The 19,209-nt window shown below is 43.4% G+C and overlaps 1 protein-coding gene across 1 annotated transcript in view; it reads left to right on the plus strand.

Annotated features, from left to right (window-relative positions):
- Positions 1–18,089, plus strand: part of cavin2a (caveolae associated protein 2a) — a 20,958-nt gene extending 2,869 nt beyond the window's left edge. Inside the window, exon 2 of the mRNA XM_060039496.1 lies at positions 13,175–18,089. Coding sequence (XP_059895479.1) covers positions 13,175–14,215 — 1,041 coding nt within the window. The 3' untranslated portion in view covers positions 14,216–18,089. The remainder of the gene's footprint in view (positions 1–13,174) is intronic.
- Positions 18,090–19,209: the final 1,120 nt, after the last annotated feature.

Here is a 19,209-nt window from a genome sequence, read left to right on the forward strand (position 1 = left end):
CTCTGCAAGGTGCTGGGCCGTCCTCCAGCATTATCATCTGGTCTCCTAGGAGCCCCAGTGACAGAGCAGGTGCAGGGGCCAAGCTGTGTACTCAGTGGCCCGCCAACCGCCACGTGTTCCACCTTGATCAGCCTGTAGACGGGGGGGCTGTTTAGTTCTGTCTCATATCCACTATTGGTACTGTGACATGTTGTTTGGTCACAGTACATTACAGTGTGTGCAGAGACAATGATAACAGGGTTGGTTTTATCGCTTGGTTTAAATGAGTGATAACCAGATTGTTGATCAAAAAGGAAGCCCTTGGTTTACAGGTTTGGATTTCTTTACAGGGAATTCAACCACAGAACAATAAGAAGCAGCACCATGCTGATTTACGTTAATGTTCAGTCCAAAAGGTTCCTTTAAATGGGCACTTTTTACCACAAGGTGCGGTATTGATTTAGCCTGGTTCTACCAGTCTATCTTTTAAGCTCATTTCAGTCACTTCCTCAAGAGAGATTGGCCTATTGCCCGCCCATCAGCAAGCTTATTAAAAGAGCTTTTGGAAGTCAGAAAAACTGGAGCAAACACAGCACACATCTTTTCCTTTGATATAATTCCAGAGCGCCCTTATGTTTGTGTTTTATTGCTATTGTATCATCCATTTATTCTAAAACGTGTTCTATGGCTGCAGCGATACGAGCAGTGACTGACTTCAGGAGCCGAGGATGTAATTCGGTGTCTATACTTTCCAAACATTTCGTCTGAAACTGTTATCAGCAATATACTTTCAAATCCACAGACCAAAAATTCTAAAAGAAGAATGCTTGCAATACACCTGTTGAAATGCAGTTGGAACCAAACCGTGTGCGTCCACTGTCTCTGCCTCCTGTCTAGACCATAATGAAGGCTGTACCTTGACACCAGCTTTATTGTCTCGTAAGACAAATAGCTGCAACAATGCACATAGGCTATTTGATCATTTCAATATGCCTATATGTATTTTTTCTGCGGCGGTTTATAATCCTGTTTCAAAAGGTCTTTTGTGTATGTGGTTAAAAGATAAGATAAGAAGATAAAAAAAAGAATCAAAATGAGCCATCTCTCTTGCATCACCAACTAAAACCCGCCTCCTAGAACAAAGGCACTCCCATTGGTTCGTCCGTCGGCCTGACGGTGTGAGAGCTACCAGCGAGGACGAATGCCAGACCTTGTACAAAGAAATAATAATTTCTGTAAGAGTGAATCTACATCACACCTGGTGGTAAAATAGAAGCCCTTCTAAAATAGTTTTGTACGGTATCCAATCAAAATTGCCAAGTTGTGATTTCCCCCTACATATCTCTTTCCTAGAGTGTACTTTATACTATTCAAGCAAAACCAAAGCAGCATAATAGAGTTGTCTATAGCATATGTCTATATCCTTGGGGCAACTGCTCTTGTTGAATATGACGTCTATGTGAGTGTCATATCATTATATAATGGAGTTAGCTGTTATTTACTCCTCTGTCGGTTATTTTGAAAGGAACTGTTTTTCTCAAATCTGCTCAGGCGTGGAGTGAGTGGAGCCTTTGTGGGGTGCTCCTCATCTGTGTGTGTATATGTGTGTGGAGCGGGGGGGAGGGGGCGTTCATGCATGAATGCATGCGCACCTACCTGGTAAGTCAAGACTGAGATGAGTACCAGGAAAGACTGGTCGAAGGCAGTGATCTGTGGCAAAATGTGCATGTGATCATGCCCGTGTGTGTGTGTGTGTGTGTGTGTGTGTGTGTGTGTGTGTGTGTGTGTGTGTGTGTGTGTGTGTGTGTGTGTGTGTGTGTGTGTGTGTGTGTGTGTGTGTGTGTGTGTGTGTGTGTGTGTGTGTGTGTGTGTGTGTGTGTGTGTGTGTGTGTGTGTGTGTGACATCCAATGTAGGCATTGCTGCTGGGTTGGTTCTGGTGTGTGTGGGTGTGTTTGTGTCAGGTCGGGGCAGGTGAGTGCGTGTGTTTTCTGTGTGTCGGATCAGGTGTGCGTGTGTCGGGTCAGGTGTATGAGGGTACAAAAGAACCGTTCCAGACCTCGGGAAAGGTAACAGTTTTCGGAGCCTTGTTACTACACCTTCACGCTTTACTCCTCTTCTTCTCACATGAGCGGCTTGTTTCTCTCTCGCTTACTTAACTATTTATTAGCGTCTTTATCATCCTTATTTCTATCCTAGTCCATTCCTTTGCTTCTGACTGTAAATAAACATGCTTGACAATTTTTAAACCGCTTTTAACCGCGGTTTGCCGCAAGTGTGTTTCTTTAAAACAAAAGTGTTGATTCCCTAAAACGAAACCAGGTGAAATGCCGCAGGCCTCGCGCTGCTGTGTGATAATGCAGATTTACTGCCACACCAGAGAGCTAAAAGTACAAATTGAAGCAAGCAACATAATTCAAGAGAACAAAGTAGAATTCTACATTTCGACTGGCCTAGATCGAAGAAGTTCTTTTTGGACAAACTTGTTTCATGAGGCATGCATGCGTTTGTTTTTTTTCTCCTCAATCCCATCAGTTTGTTCTTGTATCATCGCCAAACTGATTTTCAACAATACGTATGCCACTGTCTCCCCCACGAAATGTCTTCGTCAAGGTGCCGTTGCCATTTCAATTCCATTCAAAAAGCTTTATGGCACGACTATTGTTGTATTAACAGTATTACCAATGCATTATTTAACTTTATTCTTTGGTCCTGATGGAAGTATGTTTCCTTACCCTACGAGAGTTTTGTACTTTGTTAATGCATAATAATAAAATAAAAAAAATGTATATATTTTTTCATTGGTAGACAAGGCGGGGCCCTATTGTTGTTAAGGCCTTAACCATACAGTGTTGGGGGGAAACACTGTATGGTGAAAGCTTGAGGCCCTTCACTTAACAGCTACTGGCCCTCAGAGCGTCAGGTTCTAGAACTCTAGAAGAGGTACCCAGGGAGGATTGTGGGTAAATCTGCACCGAGCAAGCACAGTGTTTGTGGTGGCTGTACGTGCTACAGTGTGGTAGGACTATGGCAGGCCTGCCTTTCTGTGTGTCTGCTCCACTGCGCTCCTCTCGTTAACGAGGGTTAACGAGCGGGAGGAGAAAATATGTACTGTCCCATAATTGCAGCAATTCAGGCCCTTGTTTGTTTGTGTTTGTGCATCGGTGCACACAGGGTTTCCAAGACAAACACACAGAAACACACACAGTTATATTACATAAAGCCTCATACACACACAAACACAGATCCATAAACATTCATACACACACATTTATGCACACACACATTTATACACACTTCCACACACAAAACAAGTACATTCATATGCACACAATTATACAAACAGACACAATCAAATTAAAGGATTATCATTTTTATGTTATTCATATAGTAACTTGACATTTTCATGGTAGGTATTGTGCCTGGTGAAAGGTCACGGTAAACATGGTTGCTTGTGTAAGAGGTGCGTGAGAATATCGGTCATTATTTTCAGATTAACCATTGAAAAGGTTATTGGTTTACATTCATGACAGTCATGGGATTTCATATAAATGCTATTCGCACATTCAGAGTATAATTCCCTGTCCCCTCAAATCAGTGCGTGTGTGTTTTTGTATGTGTGTGTCTTTGTGTGTGTGTGTGTGGGGTGGTGGTGGTGGTGGTGGTGTGGGGGGGGGGGGGGTTGGTGTGTAGATCTGAATCTCCTCCTTTCTCACAATGGAACTAAGCAACAATCAAAATTTCAACAGTCAAAATAAGAACAGGGCCTTAATCTGTCATCTTGTTTAATGTCAGGACGCAGAAAAGGCTGGATTATGTTTGTTTTAAAGGGGGTTTTGTGGCTGTAAAAGGGTGTTTTTACAACATGTTGATAAGAAAAAATGCAACATCCCTTCCCTATTTAGTAAAACACTGATCAGTCATCCAGAGGACACTCACTGATTCTCAAACCACACACTTATTTCAATGTCATTTCCCACATGTCATTCCAAAATCCAGTTATTGATATTGATAAAATGGATTGAAAAAAACTGAAAAAACTTCTCATAGCTAAGCTTAGCATGCTGAGCTGCCGCTATCTGTATCAGCCAACGTGTCCTTCAGTTCAGTTTGATATTGACAGAAGGTTTGGGTGGTAGCTGGCGCTTTCCAGTCTTTGTGTGTTGATGTTTGCTTTGCTCTACCAGTCCATACAAATCGCCCAACTCTTGACCAAAGGTCCGGACCTGATGTTAGGTGTCAGCAACCGAGGGACCAAAGTCTGTGTATCCTGACACTTGCGGATGAAGTAGCGCCCGGTAGTGTGTGCTTTTACCTGCGCGCCCAAGTCTTGTAATGGTTACCTTTTTATTACATTTCATAGGGAAACCAGGTTGTGCAAATATGCCAATAACCATGCAGCATTCAGCTCAAATTGATTTCACCAAATCCTTCCCTCTTGATTTGTGTGGTTTACAACTGAACTGCAAGTGCAGTATAATACATGATCCTAACCCTAACCCTTTTTTTACAATTAAATAGCAGTTCAGGCTCATCCCTTATGCATACAAATTGCCTTGTAAAACGATAGCCCCATAAAACCTGATAAATAATGCATAATGCCTTTTTAAAAGGCGGCTCCTTGCCTCGCCCCTTCAGGTTGTGTACTCTGTAGGCTGCATCATGATAGCTTTTAAGTTAAATTACCATAAAATCGGAAGTGTTCACTGTTTAAAATAGTTGCTGCACAGCAGACGAGGACATACAGTTTAGGTTGCATTTTGTTCCGATTTCCATTCTGTGTCATATTCATTTTTCAAACGGGTCCGTGCAGGCCGCTGGCCGTATGCCAATCAGGAACTAATGCCCGGCTCTCTCTCTCTCTCTCTCTCCCTCTCTCTCGCTCTCGCTCTCTCACACTGTGCCTCTCTCTCTCTCCATGCGCAGGCATGTGCTCATGTGTGTGTGCATGTGCGTACCTGTTGAAGGTGTGTGTTTCTATTCAGCTTTACAGCGATTACCCTCAGCTCCTCACAAAACCTACATCTCTCGACATTTAATAGGTGAAGCATTTGTACCGGGGGCTAGCTTTCATCCCTCATTAATACCGGGTTATTCTGTGAGTCTTGCATGCTCTTCTGGAAGAAGGGTTTACCAGGGTCATCTCACAAATAAGTCGATTTATACCTTGCTATTGTTTCTCATGCATTTAAATTGTCGTTTAATTTACACATTTCAAACCTATTTGAAGCATGTATTTGAGGGGTAGCGTTTCAATTGATGGTAGAGGTGTATGTGTATGTACTTGCAACTCTCGCTCTCTGGCTCTCTGGCTCTCTGGCTCTCTGGCTCTCTCTCTCTCACTACCTCTTTACACCCCTATCTAACTTCTTTCCTTGGGTAATGATACTATTCTTCTTGGACAAAAGAAGAAAAGGGGTGGAAGAACAATAAACAGAAGCAATGAAGATTACAAGATGACACAGCATGTAAAAAACAATGCAGGATATTGGTCCTAAGGGTGTCAGTGTGTCTTTCTTCACTTAAAAAATTAAAAAGCTTAACAACGACCGGACGCCTCAGGTAAAAAGAAAACTTTTAAAATGCAAGTCTGTGTTCGTTGAAAAACCCCACACAGCCGACTGGGCAAGGGGGCGGTTTGTTTGACTTGCCACGTTAATCCAGTTCACATTATACGTTCTGGCTCCTTTGCGTGTCATCACAATCAGGTTAGACGAGTCGAGTCCTGGCATCCGTCCCTGTGGACTCTGCAGGCCGCCTGGCGTAATCACAGGTTCCTCTGGCCAAATGACAGTTGGGCCCCATTTGAAAAACTATGAATTGTAGAAAGGGTATTGTATAATGCAGTGTACAATATATAATAGTGTACGCTGCAATATACAATTCCATTTCTATAATTCATAGTTTTTACAATCATCATACTGGAGCCATGTAATGACTGGGGAGGTCAAGAAGGGTGTTTCCCTTCTTGAGTGTGTGTGAGTGAGTGTGATCTTGGGTGTGTGATTTGACACATGCAGCTGGTGGCAAAGCCAATAACTGTAACTCTCTGCCAGAGCAAACATGGGAAACCTTGGGCTGCCAAAAAGCTACCAATATCAATCATCCACCCTATAGCTGTCCTCCTTTACCCTGTAGGCCTGACTTTATGTCCCTTACTTACTCCTTTTATATGATTTTAAGAGATATGGAAGGAACTATGGAAGATATGGAGGTATATACACATTAAGTTGGATCGCTTGCTTGTGAGTACAACATTAAAGTAAGAAGATAACATGACTGCTTGCTGTTTCTTTTCCATTGCACTGTTCGTAAACTACAGTCATTGTAACAATATGGTAGCACCCTAGAAAATAACTCAGTTACTAAGACTTAGTAGTCTGCACGAAGCCTGGAGATACTCAAACAAAAGTGCTGAAGGAGATTAGCAGAATTGCATCACCTTGTAAACGTCCTTATCTTCAAATGTGATGTGTATCCAAGTGTTCCTGGCACTTCTCTGACAAATACCTCCCAGACAGCCAGCAGCACTGTTCAGATCAGGACAAACCGAGTGGGTTATCAATGTAAGGCTGACGGAAGAGAGCAGGGCTGTTTCCCAATGTCAAGGAAGCATGCTCAACGGCCGCCCTTTCGCCCCGTGCCCACTACCTCCGTCCGTTGACTGATCCCCATTGACTTTGAATGGGGACGAACGCGCAATGCATTGTGGATACGTCCGTTCCGTTGGAGCCTTCGGCGTCAAGAAGTTGAAAAATGTGTATGCAAATTTAAGCACTGTGACGCGACCCGGTCTCTGACGATACTGGAAAGCGGGAAAGCGGGTCATCTTGCATCGCAACAAGCATGAAGTAGCGGGAAGAACCCGGCGAAGCGATTTGATTGGCTGACGGATGCCTCTGCAAAGACTACTCCCCCATCAGTCAGCCACGCCTTCCCACGTCCGTTGACTGACGGAGGTAGTGGGCATACACAGTGCTTAAATTTGCATACGTGATCTGATTGGATGACGGATCCGTCGCTGCCGAAAAAGTTGAACATTTTTCAACTTCTTGACTGAGCCGAAGGCTCCAACGGAACCGAAGGCTTCAGTCAACGGACGGAGGTAGTGGGCACGTGGCGTTACGCCCTGTGCCCACTACCTCCGTCAGTTGTCCGTTGCCCATTGACTTTGAATGGGGACGGACGCGCTATGCATTGTGGATCCGTCCGTTCAGTTGGAGCGTTCGCCACCGTCAGAAAGTTGAAAAATTTTCAACTTTTTCGGCAGCGACGGTTCCGTCATCCAATCAGATCGCGTATGCAAATGTAAGCACTGTGACGCGACTCGGGCTCTGACGATACTGGAAAGCGGGAAAGCGGGTCATCTTGCCTCGCAACAAGATGTGGGCACGAGGCGTTACGCCCCGTGCCCACTACCTCCGTCAGTCAACGCACGTGGGAAGGCGTGGCTGACTGATGGGGGAGTAGTCTTTGCAGAGGCATCCGTCAGCCAATCAAATCGCTTCGCCGGGTTCTTCCCGCTACTTCCTGCTTGTTGCGATGCAAGATGACCCGCTTTCCCGCTTTCCAGTATCGTCAGAGCCCGAGTCGCGTCACCATAGCCGCGGGAACGTATTCTCAGCAGGGGGTGCTGGAAAAAAAAACTCAGCCTGCACTAGACTCGCAACTCGCTACATTGATAAAAAAGATATAGCAGCGCAGCTCAATTACACCAGTGCATGCGCGCAGTCGAAAATCGATCGTTGTGTTCACACCATGGTTCACATCCAGCTGCTCACAGAACAAGTTTAGCGCACCACCGCTCCCCTCACACTTTTTCATATAACTTTTTTTCAGCACTAGGTCATATGAGCATTAAATAAATGCTGCGTCTCAAAATGCCTTGGACAGCAGCGACGATGACTCGTTTGCCACGGGCCGAAACAGTGCGGAGCGACCACAGCCAGAGCGAACACAGCGGGGCACAGGAGTGTCAGGAATAGTCTTTGGTGTACACATCAGTACGGCCTATTTGCACTACTGTTTAGTGGCAATGCAGTGTTTTATTCTATGCCTTTTTATTTTCGTATATTATTTCAATGAATACAATTTATTTATTTATAAAAACAAGATCTGGTCTTCAAATCTTTTTTCCAAATATAGGTCGTCTTACAATGGGGTTTGTGTTTATATTCGGACCAATACGGTACAGCGGGCGCTCACATGACGTTAAGTATTTCCTGGTGCATAATGTGACGCTTCAGAACCTAAAATCCCGTTTCTCCCCGTTGACACGACAACACATAACCAGCGTTTTCAGAAATCTCCACTTTGGCCGGAGTTTTTAGAAATAATCGTTTTCTGTGATAAGACAGGGCCTCAGACAGCACCCCCAGCACCCCTACTTCCCGCGGTACTGCGCGTCACAGTGCTTAAATTTGCATACGCGATCTGGTTGGATGACGGATCCGTCGCTGCCGAAAAAGTTGAACATTTTTCAACTTCTTGACTGACCGAAGGCTCCAACGGAACGGACGGATCCACAATGCATTGCGCGTCCGTCCCCATTCAAGTCAATGGGGATCACGCAACGGACACATGTAGTGGGCACGGGGCGTTAAGGACGCTACGTCATAGAACGCCGATAAGCACTGTTCCAATGTTGAGGACACTCGAAAGCCGCGCCATTTTTGCGTCCTTTGTTTTTGAGAATTCCGCGATTTTTCAAGGATGCATCGCTGCATCCTAGACGAGCCAAAACTACCCACAATCCTCTGCGTTCACTGGGCGGGTTCTTGAAAATGGCAGAGCAGTACACGTTCAAATGAAGTGAAGTTATATACGTTTTTCAGAAATATTTTGTGCCGTATTGCTTTTTATAGATTCATTATGTTAATGCAAATAATCAAGCCTAAAGACCTGTGCCACTTTTCAAACGTTTTTGCAACTTAATGATACGTTGCTATATTTTGCATGGACGTAGCTGGTGTTAAACACCACTGTCACCAATGTCAATTTACTCGCTCACAAGATTACATTATTTATGTATACCTATTTATGTTTGTGTTGAATCGTTTTTCTTAGGGTCAGCCCAGCAAATGGAGGCTTTTGTGCGCCTTAGGGTGGCGCACAAACATTTGTTTAACGGTGGAAGGGATAGTGCCACTATCCAATGTTGTAAAATTAATGCACAACCGATCATTTGCAATGTTTGTCATTTTGAATGAACGTATATAATTGTATTTTATATGATATACTTATGTGTTCAAAGCACATAAGTGCTTTGAACAAATAAGTAGGCATTGTAGGCATATATGAATGAATGAATCAGATCAGTTAAATAATATATCCAAATAAATACATGTTTATCATCTCTTTCTTTGTCTTTTTCCCCCTGCATAATAGTAATCAACCGTACTGTAAATGTGATGCATGAATTAAGTTCTCAGACAATTTCACTTAGTTTTATAAAAATGTAATGGATTTTCCTTTTAATAAAGACGATTCGATCAACCGCTACAAAGCTTTCGTGACTTCCCCAAAGAGGCTCCATGCGAGAGGAGACATGACCGCATTCATAACAGACAAAAGTCAAATAAATATCGATCAGCTTGATTGCTTCCATGATTTATTCATAAGCGCACATGTATTTACAAGCGGACACGCAGTATTAAAAAGCGGAAGCGGAAGCGCTTCCACACTACCAAGTCATTCCAAAGTCTGAACATTACAAACGCTAGGAAGCACTCGAGCTAGTACTCTAGTCTCATCTCCATAGGACGTGACTAGCAAGGACGCGTCCTAGCAAGGCTGCAGCCTTCACTTTGGGAAACAGCCCAGGTCTTTGCTCCTGACCGTCGGTGTCCAAAAGTCTCCATTGAGTGTGACAATCTCTTATTTCAGGAGCACGTTGGTGTGACTTTTGAGATCAGTCACATTGAATTTGTCATTTATTTTTCTTGGCAAGGCTTTTCACCCATAACATTCCTCCTTTTGTGAGTAACACATGGCAGCGGCGAGGCGTATTGGAAACTTTATGTGTTTTTTTATTTGCATTGACAGCGACAAACTACAAATCTCCTTTTATCTCATGATGGGAACCGATGGAACATTGATTTACGTTTGATGCAACTGCTGAGAGACAGGTTTACACCTGTAGCAAACCACCTGTGGCAATATAAAACACTGTTGGTTAGCAGTGGGGCCCATACGTACTAGCGTACCACAGTCCTCATAACACTACAGAGATGTGGTCTGCCTGTTGTGGCCCTGAGTTATTTTAGCTTGATTTATCTTGAGCCCATTCCTGTGGCACATCTCTATCATTCAGAACACAGGAAGTGGAATCTTCCTCCGTCCCCTTCCTTCCTTCCTGCCTCCTGGTAATGGATGGATTGTGCGTTGCAATGCTGAAAGTGGTATTGGAGTGGGGTAGTTTGTGTTCTATAATGGGGGATGGGGGTAGTAGGTTTGGATTGATCTCATGAGTAACAAAACAACAACAACCCCATCTTTGTCGATAAGTGAGGGTTACAGATCTTGTCATCACATGTGAGTTTTACCCTCCCAGATGATCGAGCTGGGGGGGCCGGTAGGATATGGAGGGGGCTGAGGGTGTGTGTGATGACAGGAGGGGAGGAGGAGAGGGGGGGGGGGGGGGGGGAGAGGGGAAGGAGGAGGGGAGATTGCAGGTTGCAGACAGTTTGAAAGGTATGACGAATAGGAATAAAGGAAGGGATGAGGAAGGTGCTCTGAGTGTTCTTTCCTGTTTCTCTCTTTCCTTTATGGCAGCACTTCCTAAAATTAAATAAATATGGATACCAAATTCATTTTTTGCATGCATTGGGCAATAGTTAACCTTAGACCTGTCTCTCTCCTTCTCTGTGTCACCTTCTCTTTCTCTCGCTTTCTTATCACGCTTGTACTCACTCAACCACTGTCCACATGCTGTTAGTTTCAGGTATAAATTCCTTGTGAGCTGAAATCGCAGTTCACTCATCTGAAACATAACAAGTTCCTTCATTTTAAGTGATGCTTCGTTTGTGTGGATATTATTATTTAACACAGCGTATTATGTAGAGTTATGTGGCCCATAACTCTGGCATGAAAAGGTCTGGCATGGAATAAGATTTCAGGTAACAAATCTCAACTTATGAGGGCTATACATACTCTCTAACTAAATCCCACTATCTCTCTCCCTCTCTTCATGTGTCTCTTATTATATTTCTCTCTAGCTATCTAGCTAGCTCTACCGTCATACACCAGCACACAGATCCAACCAACCATCTGTGTTGTTCACTAGGGGTGAGAAAATGAAACCCCAAATGAAAATGCGTATTGTTGATTACCAGTAGTTCCCCACTAAAAGACAGCACACACTGCACATACACCCTTACAGATGCACACGCATACGCACGTATATGGCTCTCATCATTCAGATTCATTTCAAATACTTGCTAGTTTGCCAGATTGAGAATTTGGTACAAGGGGTACCATAGTTTAGTGGATGTCACGATAGGGCAAATGTAGCTATCAAGGTATGCACAACTTTGCCATGTTGGTGTACCTCAATCGTAATTCAATTTTAACAATCTCAGAGAATAAGAAGTAAGCGGAGAGTCCTCAGGGTGGCTGCACCTGGTTCAAGCCTGACTTGAGGACGATAGGAAGAGAAGGCTAAATGCAACTCCAGACGAAGGTTCTTGTTGAAACTAGAATTTTGCCCTGAGGTTTTGCCTACCATCCGATTGACAGCTGCTCGTATAGCTTCAGTCACCAAGTGTATTGCCACCTTTAGGCCACAACAGCGACCCTAGTTCATTGTAGGTTTGGTTAAAGAAGAATATTAAATGCAGTATATCAACCATTATTTCAGCTTTTAGCCAAAACTTTGCCTCGTATCAAATCCGCAATTAACAATGGAGGTTATACTTTTCATGGCAATCCTAAGGCTGCAAATTTCACTCAAATGGGTGAAACGTTTATCATTCCGTGCAAATCTACCTGTGAGAAAACGCAGACAGTTTTGATATTAAATGCCAACAAGATAACAACTAAATAAAAATATATATTTATGCATCTACATAGCTTTGCTCTGTGTCTGCAATCTTCACCTATTGTGTGTTAATTATGACCGTCCTGACTTTGGGTTCAATGGAAGGTTTTTCACCAACTCTAAAGTTAACTCTATATCTAAAGTGGAGGTTTCACATGGTGGCAGAGCAGTCTGACATGTTATAACCAAGCATTCAACAGGACACAATTTGTCTGTCAGCATCCTTGCGGGTTTGTCGTTCCTGCCAGTCTGGTTGAGCAAGTCCTTACATATGCAAATTTGACAAGTTATGGAATAAAGCTTTAAGTAACTCTGGCAGTCTGTTTGCAACAAGTATTCTTTCATTCTCAGCTGCCATGCATTCCCTGGACGACATTTGTAGCAGGATGCTAAAGATTCTTACCTGACACATATGACAAGAATTTGCAAAAGTAACTGATTAATTAGATATCCGGAAATGTCAAATGTACTTAAGTACATGAGACTGTATATGTTTGCTACAAGTATCCCAGCCTCTGATGCATGAATGTTTATTTGTGCACAGATACGGTCGGTAAAGAGAAGGGAGAGAATTAAACATAGGTAAACAATTACCCCATTTCTCAAACATAATCTAACCTAAACTATAGGTCCTAGACTTGTCTATAGATGATCGAATATCCGCACAGGGAAGGAGTTGTGGGTGGTAGAGTCCTGCAAAGAAGCAAGTGGAATTCCTCAGATATCTCAAAAAGTAAATGGGGGTTAAGCGTTCAGAGACTGGTTTTCTCTTGACACCTGTGGTACATCAACCGGCCTCAATCTATAATGGATGAGCGTTTGCAATGTGGGCAGATCAGCATGTTAGTGGTTCAGAGCAGTGAGCGTTTATGGCCTCATCTTGGTATATTTGGAATACAGCAGGCTTTGTAGCGGTGCCTCCGTTTGGTTGGGTTGTCCTTGTACCATCCCCGAGTATACCATGTTTATTTATGATTCCTCATTAGCATACCTCATAGAATGGATTCTACTGTTGGCCAATCCACTTTCAACCATTATCATGAGTTTGCTAAATTATTTTCAGAATTTGATGCGGTAATCACAAAGCTGGTTAAAGGCCGGGAAGTTAGCAAACCTGGATTCAAAACTCACTCCTTGCTCTTATTTATTGTTTTACGCAGGAAGACAGCGAGATCCCCACCAGCGTGGTCGTCAACGACTCCCTCAAGTCGCCGCCCCCCAGCCAGTTCGATGCCGAGTCGGTCCTGCCAGCCCCCTCTGTCGCGGGCTCTGCAGACGCCAACTTTGGCACCGACGAGGGTCTCCAGACCATAAGCCTCACTTCCGAAGACGAGGCTCTGGCCTGTGAAGAGGAAGTCTTCCCGGATTATGAGGCCTCCGTGGCCCAGGGCAGCTCCATCACCCTGGAGCGCTCCAGGGCGGACAAGCTGAAGCGCTCCAGCATGAAGAAGGTGGACAGCCTGAAGAAGGCCTTCTCCCGCCACAGCATCGAGAAGAAGATGACCCAGATCGGCACCAAGATCGTGCCCCCAGAGCGCCGCGAGAAGATCAAGAAGAGCTTCACCCCCAACCACCCCAAGAGCCCCACCTCCAGGAGCTCCTCCTTCAAGGTGTCCCCCATGACCTTCAATGTGAAGAAGGTGCGCGACTCCGGGATCTCCGTGCAGGACGGCGGGGAGATGGCCCATGTGGAGATCCCTGCTCTGGGCAGCATGGACGGAGAGGCCTCCATGGCAGAGGTGCACGACCTGGCCGAGGGCCTGGCAGGGGGGGCAGCGGGAGCTCTGCAGAGCTTCAATGCAGAGGTTGTGGTCAACGGAGACAGCCAAAGCGTGGAGGCGGTCGACCTGAGTTTCGACCGCACCGCAAGTTTGGCGCTTCCGGAGCAGGAAGAAGTGGATGGGGAGGATTCCATCGAGGGAGAGCAGGAGGAGCTGGAAGTCCTGGTTAATGGGGCCACTGATTTCGCCGCTGACGTCACAGCTGATGTCACGGCTGACGTCACAGCTGATGTCACGGCTGACGTCACAGCTGATGTCACGGCTGACGTCACAGCTGATGTCACAGCTGACATCAAGGCTGATGCCGTGGCTGATGTCGCGGCTGATGTCGCTGCGGAAGTCGGGGCTGATGTCATGGCTGATGTCGTTTCACAGAATGCTGTTTCCTTGGCAGCCGTTGCTGTGGAGCAAGCATCTTAATCAGTAATTAGTTTGATTCTTGGATCTTTAAAGGTGACATATTATACCCCCAGGTGTGAGTTTGATCAGCCGTTACAAGCCGTTTTGAAAATTTGCCTCTTCTGACATCAAAAGTTGGCGTGTCCACCTATATATAAGACGGATAGATGAGCAACGTTTGCCGCAGTCCACTGGGTAGGCTGGTAGACTGATCTATCCAGCACACATATAGGTGGAAACGCCCAGTTGTGATAACAGAAGAGGCAGATTTTTCAAAACGTCTTGTAACGGCTAATAAATCCAAAAATCTAAAATAAATCAACTTACACTACCACCTGGTTTTATAATATGTCCCCTTTAAAGCTTCTGCTTGTTTTGACTGGTTTTAATTAGAAGTTGTCTTTCTAAATTGTCACTGTTTGTTTGGCAACTCTTTTAATGTTGTATTACTTCTCACAGTCTTGCATCATCCCACCTTAATACCGATGTGCCTCTAGACAACAATAGTCTAGAGAGAATTAACACTGGCTGCATCCGAATACTTAGTACATACTATTTCTGTTCAGTGTCTACTACTACTAAGGTACTACACTTGACAGTAGGTGCGTTTCCACCCCCTGATTTTATGCAAACTTTGAAGTATCAAATCAGTAAACGGTGATGGAAACACCAAAATTCGCATAAAAAATCCTCTAATTTGCAAAAAAGTTTATCCGCTCGCATGAGGCGGTTTTTGAGAAATGCGAAAGAGAGTAAATTCGCAAAATGCCGAGATGGAAACACACTTTTCGAAACAGCTGTGACGTAGCGAACTTTGAACACACAGGACTCTTCTCTATTACATTTGTTCCAGCTTTTCTACTTCTACCATTTATTACAGCCACGTATCGGCATACATTTTTTGCCTACAGCGCCACCTTTTGCGAACTTTCTAAAGATTCGCATCACCTTTTAGATGGAAACGCAGCTACTGTAGTACGCCTCCGAACACCGCCGAAACTCCACCGGATGTTTGGAGATGACGTATCTCCCTTCAGATGCCGGCAAAATTACCTTGATAAGTTACCCTTTTTCCGTCTTGTCATCTTTGCTATTAAATTAAAAATGTCTCTTTCTAATTACCGATTAAAGAAACATTTAATACTGACTATTAGTACTTACATTTCGATATTTAGAAATTTGCGGGAGCCGCTGTTGGTGGTGTCGGGTCAGCCATCTCTTCTTCGTCCGTTATCAGACACCGGTTGCATTGTGGGATAGCGTAGTGACCTACCGTTGTACACTGTGGTGGTAGTACGCATTCGGAATTTTTTTCCGTACTACACAATGCGTACTGAGCATTCGGACGCGCTATATTTGTGGCGTACTACAAAATGCATACTATATAGCAGTCAAGTATGAGTATTCGGATTCAGCCACTGTCTTTCTACTTTTTCTTTCTTAACCTGTTTGACAATAACCTAACTGATACACGAGTTAATAGCATGAATCCAACCCAATGCAGGTTTTTCCCTAGACCCCCTGTGTGGTGGTCTCCAAACGTACCTCCTTTTTGTGTCACATTCACATTAACTCACTCTCACAGAACTAAACCCAAGCCATTCAGGACCCCCATATCTCCGGGGTGAGCGGAAAACCATCTTCCTCCTCCTCCGCCTCCTCTGTTGGTCTTTCTCTGGAACGCACTATCCGGCGAAGAAATGGACTCTTTGTTCATTTGAAAGAATTAAAGGAAAAAACATTACTGCCCGCAGCTGGTGGAGTCGGTGGGTTGCCAGGTTGTGTTGAAGAGGGAATGGGACGTTTCAATGGCATGTTTTCAAAAGAGCAGACCCAGAGTCTTTTTGTGGACTTCATTTCCCAGAAGCTGATACAAGAACGTCCAATGTCCTTAACTTCCTGTAAACACATTAACGCGTCCACTGTCCACATCCACACATATGTTGAATCGAAATTCATATCAACTAGCTAATTTGTTTTAACAGGGAAAGTATACTTACACCAACTTGGTACACTTGTGACTCATAGATTGGGGGGTTCAATTCTTAGTGATGTTTTGCTCAGTGACGACAAATTTATATGATAATCTTAATGCATTAAATATATTCTTAATACAATAATAACAATAGCAAGATATACCCATGTTTTTGTATGCTGCAAATACACAAAACACTGGTTGGGTGCTCAATGACAGGTAGAAGGGAAATATGGGTTTTCATTCAAGGTTTTCTTTACTTGTTTGTTTGTGTGTTTGTTTACAGGAAATAGTCAACATTATTAATCAATATTTACTATTTTGACACTATCCAACAGAAGCTTTAACAATTGTATGGTTGTATCAATTAATATAAGGCCAGCGATAATTCTTCATTGAATTTCCGTACTAAAACTTATGTTGCATCCATTTGTATTTAGTATTATGATACCGTCTTATTTGAGGAACTATTTTGTTGATGTCAACAAATCGTTTCTGAACCTTTGCTGGTTAAACATTTTCCTTAATACAACCTTGTTGTGTGTGTTACGTGTGAATACCTTTTCTTCTTTACTAAACACCAATGGGAACATCTAAAGCTACGATGAGAAACGTTGGGGTATTCTTATACTATTTCATCTTGCATGCATAGATAGATAAAAAGCATAGAGTAATGTTTATTCTTTATTGCTTCTTACAGTATATCTTAGGCATAAGCACAGAAACCCAAATGCATACACACAAACACATGCAGGGTCTTTGCCAATGTACAAAATGTACAAGGATGCTTAATTCCTCTGTATGACTCAATCTTGTGTGAGTAATAGAAAGTGATTTGCATGAATTGAATTGTCCTGGACCTTTTTGGATACCTCCAACTTTATAGACAAACAAGAAAAGTTATAAAAATGTAAGAAATTATGCCTAGTCTGGAAGCCCTGAATGAAAGACAGAGATAGGAGAGATAGATAAGGGGCAAGAGGAGAAGGAGAAATACCAGAGCATTCCTCTGTTTGATGGATGTGTCTTCTACAGGCTATTCCTCATGCTCCTGGCCTCCTTGTCGAGACCCAGGAAGAGAAGAGGAAGAGGCGTTTGGGAGCCAGGTGTGCGCCCCAGATGGAGGTTCTCTTCATACCATAGGGCTCAGGTTTACAGGGTGGGGAGGGGGCGGAGGTTGTTCTGGGTGGGGAGGGAAGATGTTTGCTCTGGACAGTGTGATGCACTCCATGGGGAGAATTTGTGCCTCAGCCATGGGGCCTTTGGTAACTGAGTGGGTTGGGAGGGGGTAGAGGGTGGTGATGGTGTCTGATGTAGAAACGGTGATGGAGTTGGCTTGTGTATTGAGGTCGGTTGATAATTAATGGTGGAGTAGCAAAGTATTTATAAAAGCCTACATTAGAAGAGAGGGACTGGTGGAATTAAAGTTGAAAAGCAGGTGTGGCAGGTGGGGGATACCTTGCTGTCCTTTTTAGGTGAATCATAATATTGTAATAAATACTAATTCGTTCAACACCAAGCAGAATTATGTATTTTTTTCTCTGACTTGATGATATATTGCCATAATGTCAAAACTATACAATACTGGTGCATGAGATCTGTTAAAGAGTTATGGATAAAACTGTTTGTTTCCAACGGCACTTGACGTGTGGGTGTGTGTGCTTGTGTTTGAGTTCAGTTGCCTTTCTGTAATTTTGCTGCAGTTTTTTACATGAAAAGTTGAGTCGCTATATGCCTCACTCCAGGAGAAACAATAAAAATAATTGTTTCTATTCCTTTAAATTCTTCTTATGTATAGGCCTATACTTATTAACATCCATATATGTTGTTCCATGGGAGTTGAATCGTGGATAAAACAGCACAAAAAAATGACACATGTAATTTGTATGTTTTGGATTCAATAAATATGTGTGAGCTATATTAATTTGACATGTTTGAATCTATTCTGTTGTCACATAGTCTGGTTTTAGCAGGCCTCTGGCTGTTTTATATTTTTAGATGAGCCACTCAAACCAAAGACCTTTTCTTTTCCATCATTAAAATGTCCTACTCATTACATTCTCTTTTCATTCCTATTCTTTACACTTTAGCAATTTGAAATTAACATACTGTCTTCTCTTGTCTTTGGTATTTTTGCTTGTAACCTAGGCCTACTATAATCAAGCCATATTCTTGAATTGTGCTTCTTTGTTTGTTTGTGGTTTTATTCTTAGAAGCAATCTTAGTAGTCTAGGCTCTTTGTTACAATTATATGTACCACCTTGGTTAATCTTAGGCCTAGTTATAAACATAGCCTAGTAGGAAGGTAATATAAGAATATAATGTACCTGCATAAGGTAACACAAAACCGGAGGTGGTTTGCAAAGAACTCTTCAGGCAGGGATGGACTGGCCCAAAAATTTGGCCCGGGACTTTGGGATGGAGAGGCCTTTTATGAGACCGCAGGAATAGCGCGCGTAGAATTTTGCCCCAGTGTAAAATAATAAAAATGAGTCCTTATCCGTGGATATGTGCATTGCAACTGCATGTCAATGTTGGGATGTGCATGTGTTTAGAATATTGTGAAGATCACTGGGAAATATTTTATAAGCAATCTTGTCCATGTACAAAATATTAGAAATTGCATGTGCCTAGAAAGGTAAATCAAGGCTGAAAATGATCTAAATAGTGCAAGATAGAATTATTTTAGTGGGAAAAAAAAATTCATTGACACATACACAGGGTTTGGGAGATGGGGGCGGGCCGGGGTTTGTTGTCCGTTGCTGTGGTTACCGGTGTTGAAGTGTTCCAATGGTTTATTAGCGGTGGTATCTAATAAATCGCTCTCTAATCAATACTTCATTCACTGCCTCTTCCGTGGGCATTACAATATTATGAATAGTTCTCTGACGTCTCTGGTACTTCCATAATTTAAGTCATTATTATATTGCCAAACATGCTCGCTAGTGCACCTGTCATAGCTATGTTGCTGTGTCCTGTTCCCGCCTCACCATTGGACTCGCTGACAGGGGCGTCGCCGTCAACCTTGGCTTTTCCACGG

This window comes from Gadus macrocephalus, chromosome 20 (genome assembly GCF_031168955.1).
Source record: "Gadus macrocephalus chromosome 20, ASM3116895v1".
Lineage (NCBI taxonomy): Eukaryota > Metazoa > Chordata > Actinopteri > Gadiformes > Gadidae > Gadus > Gadus macrocephalus.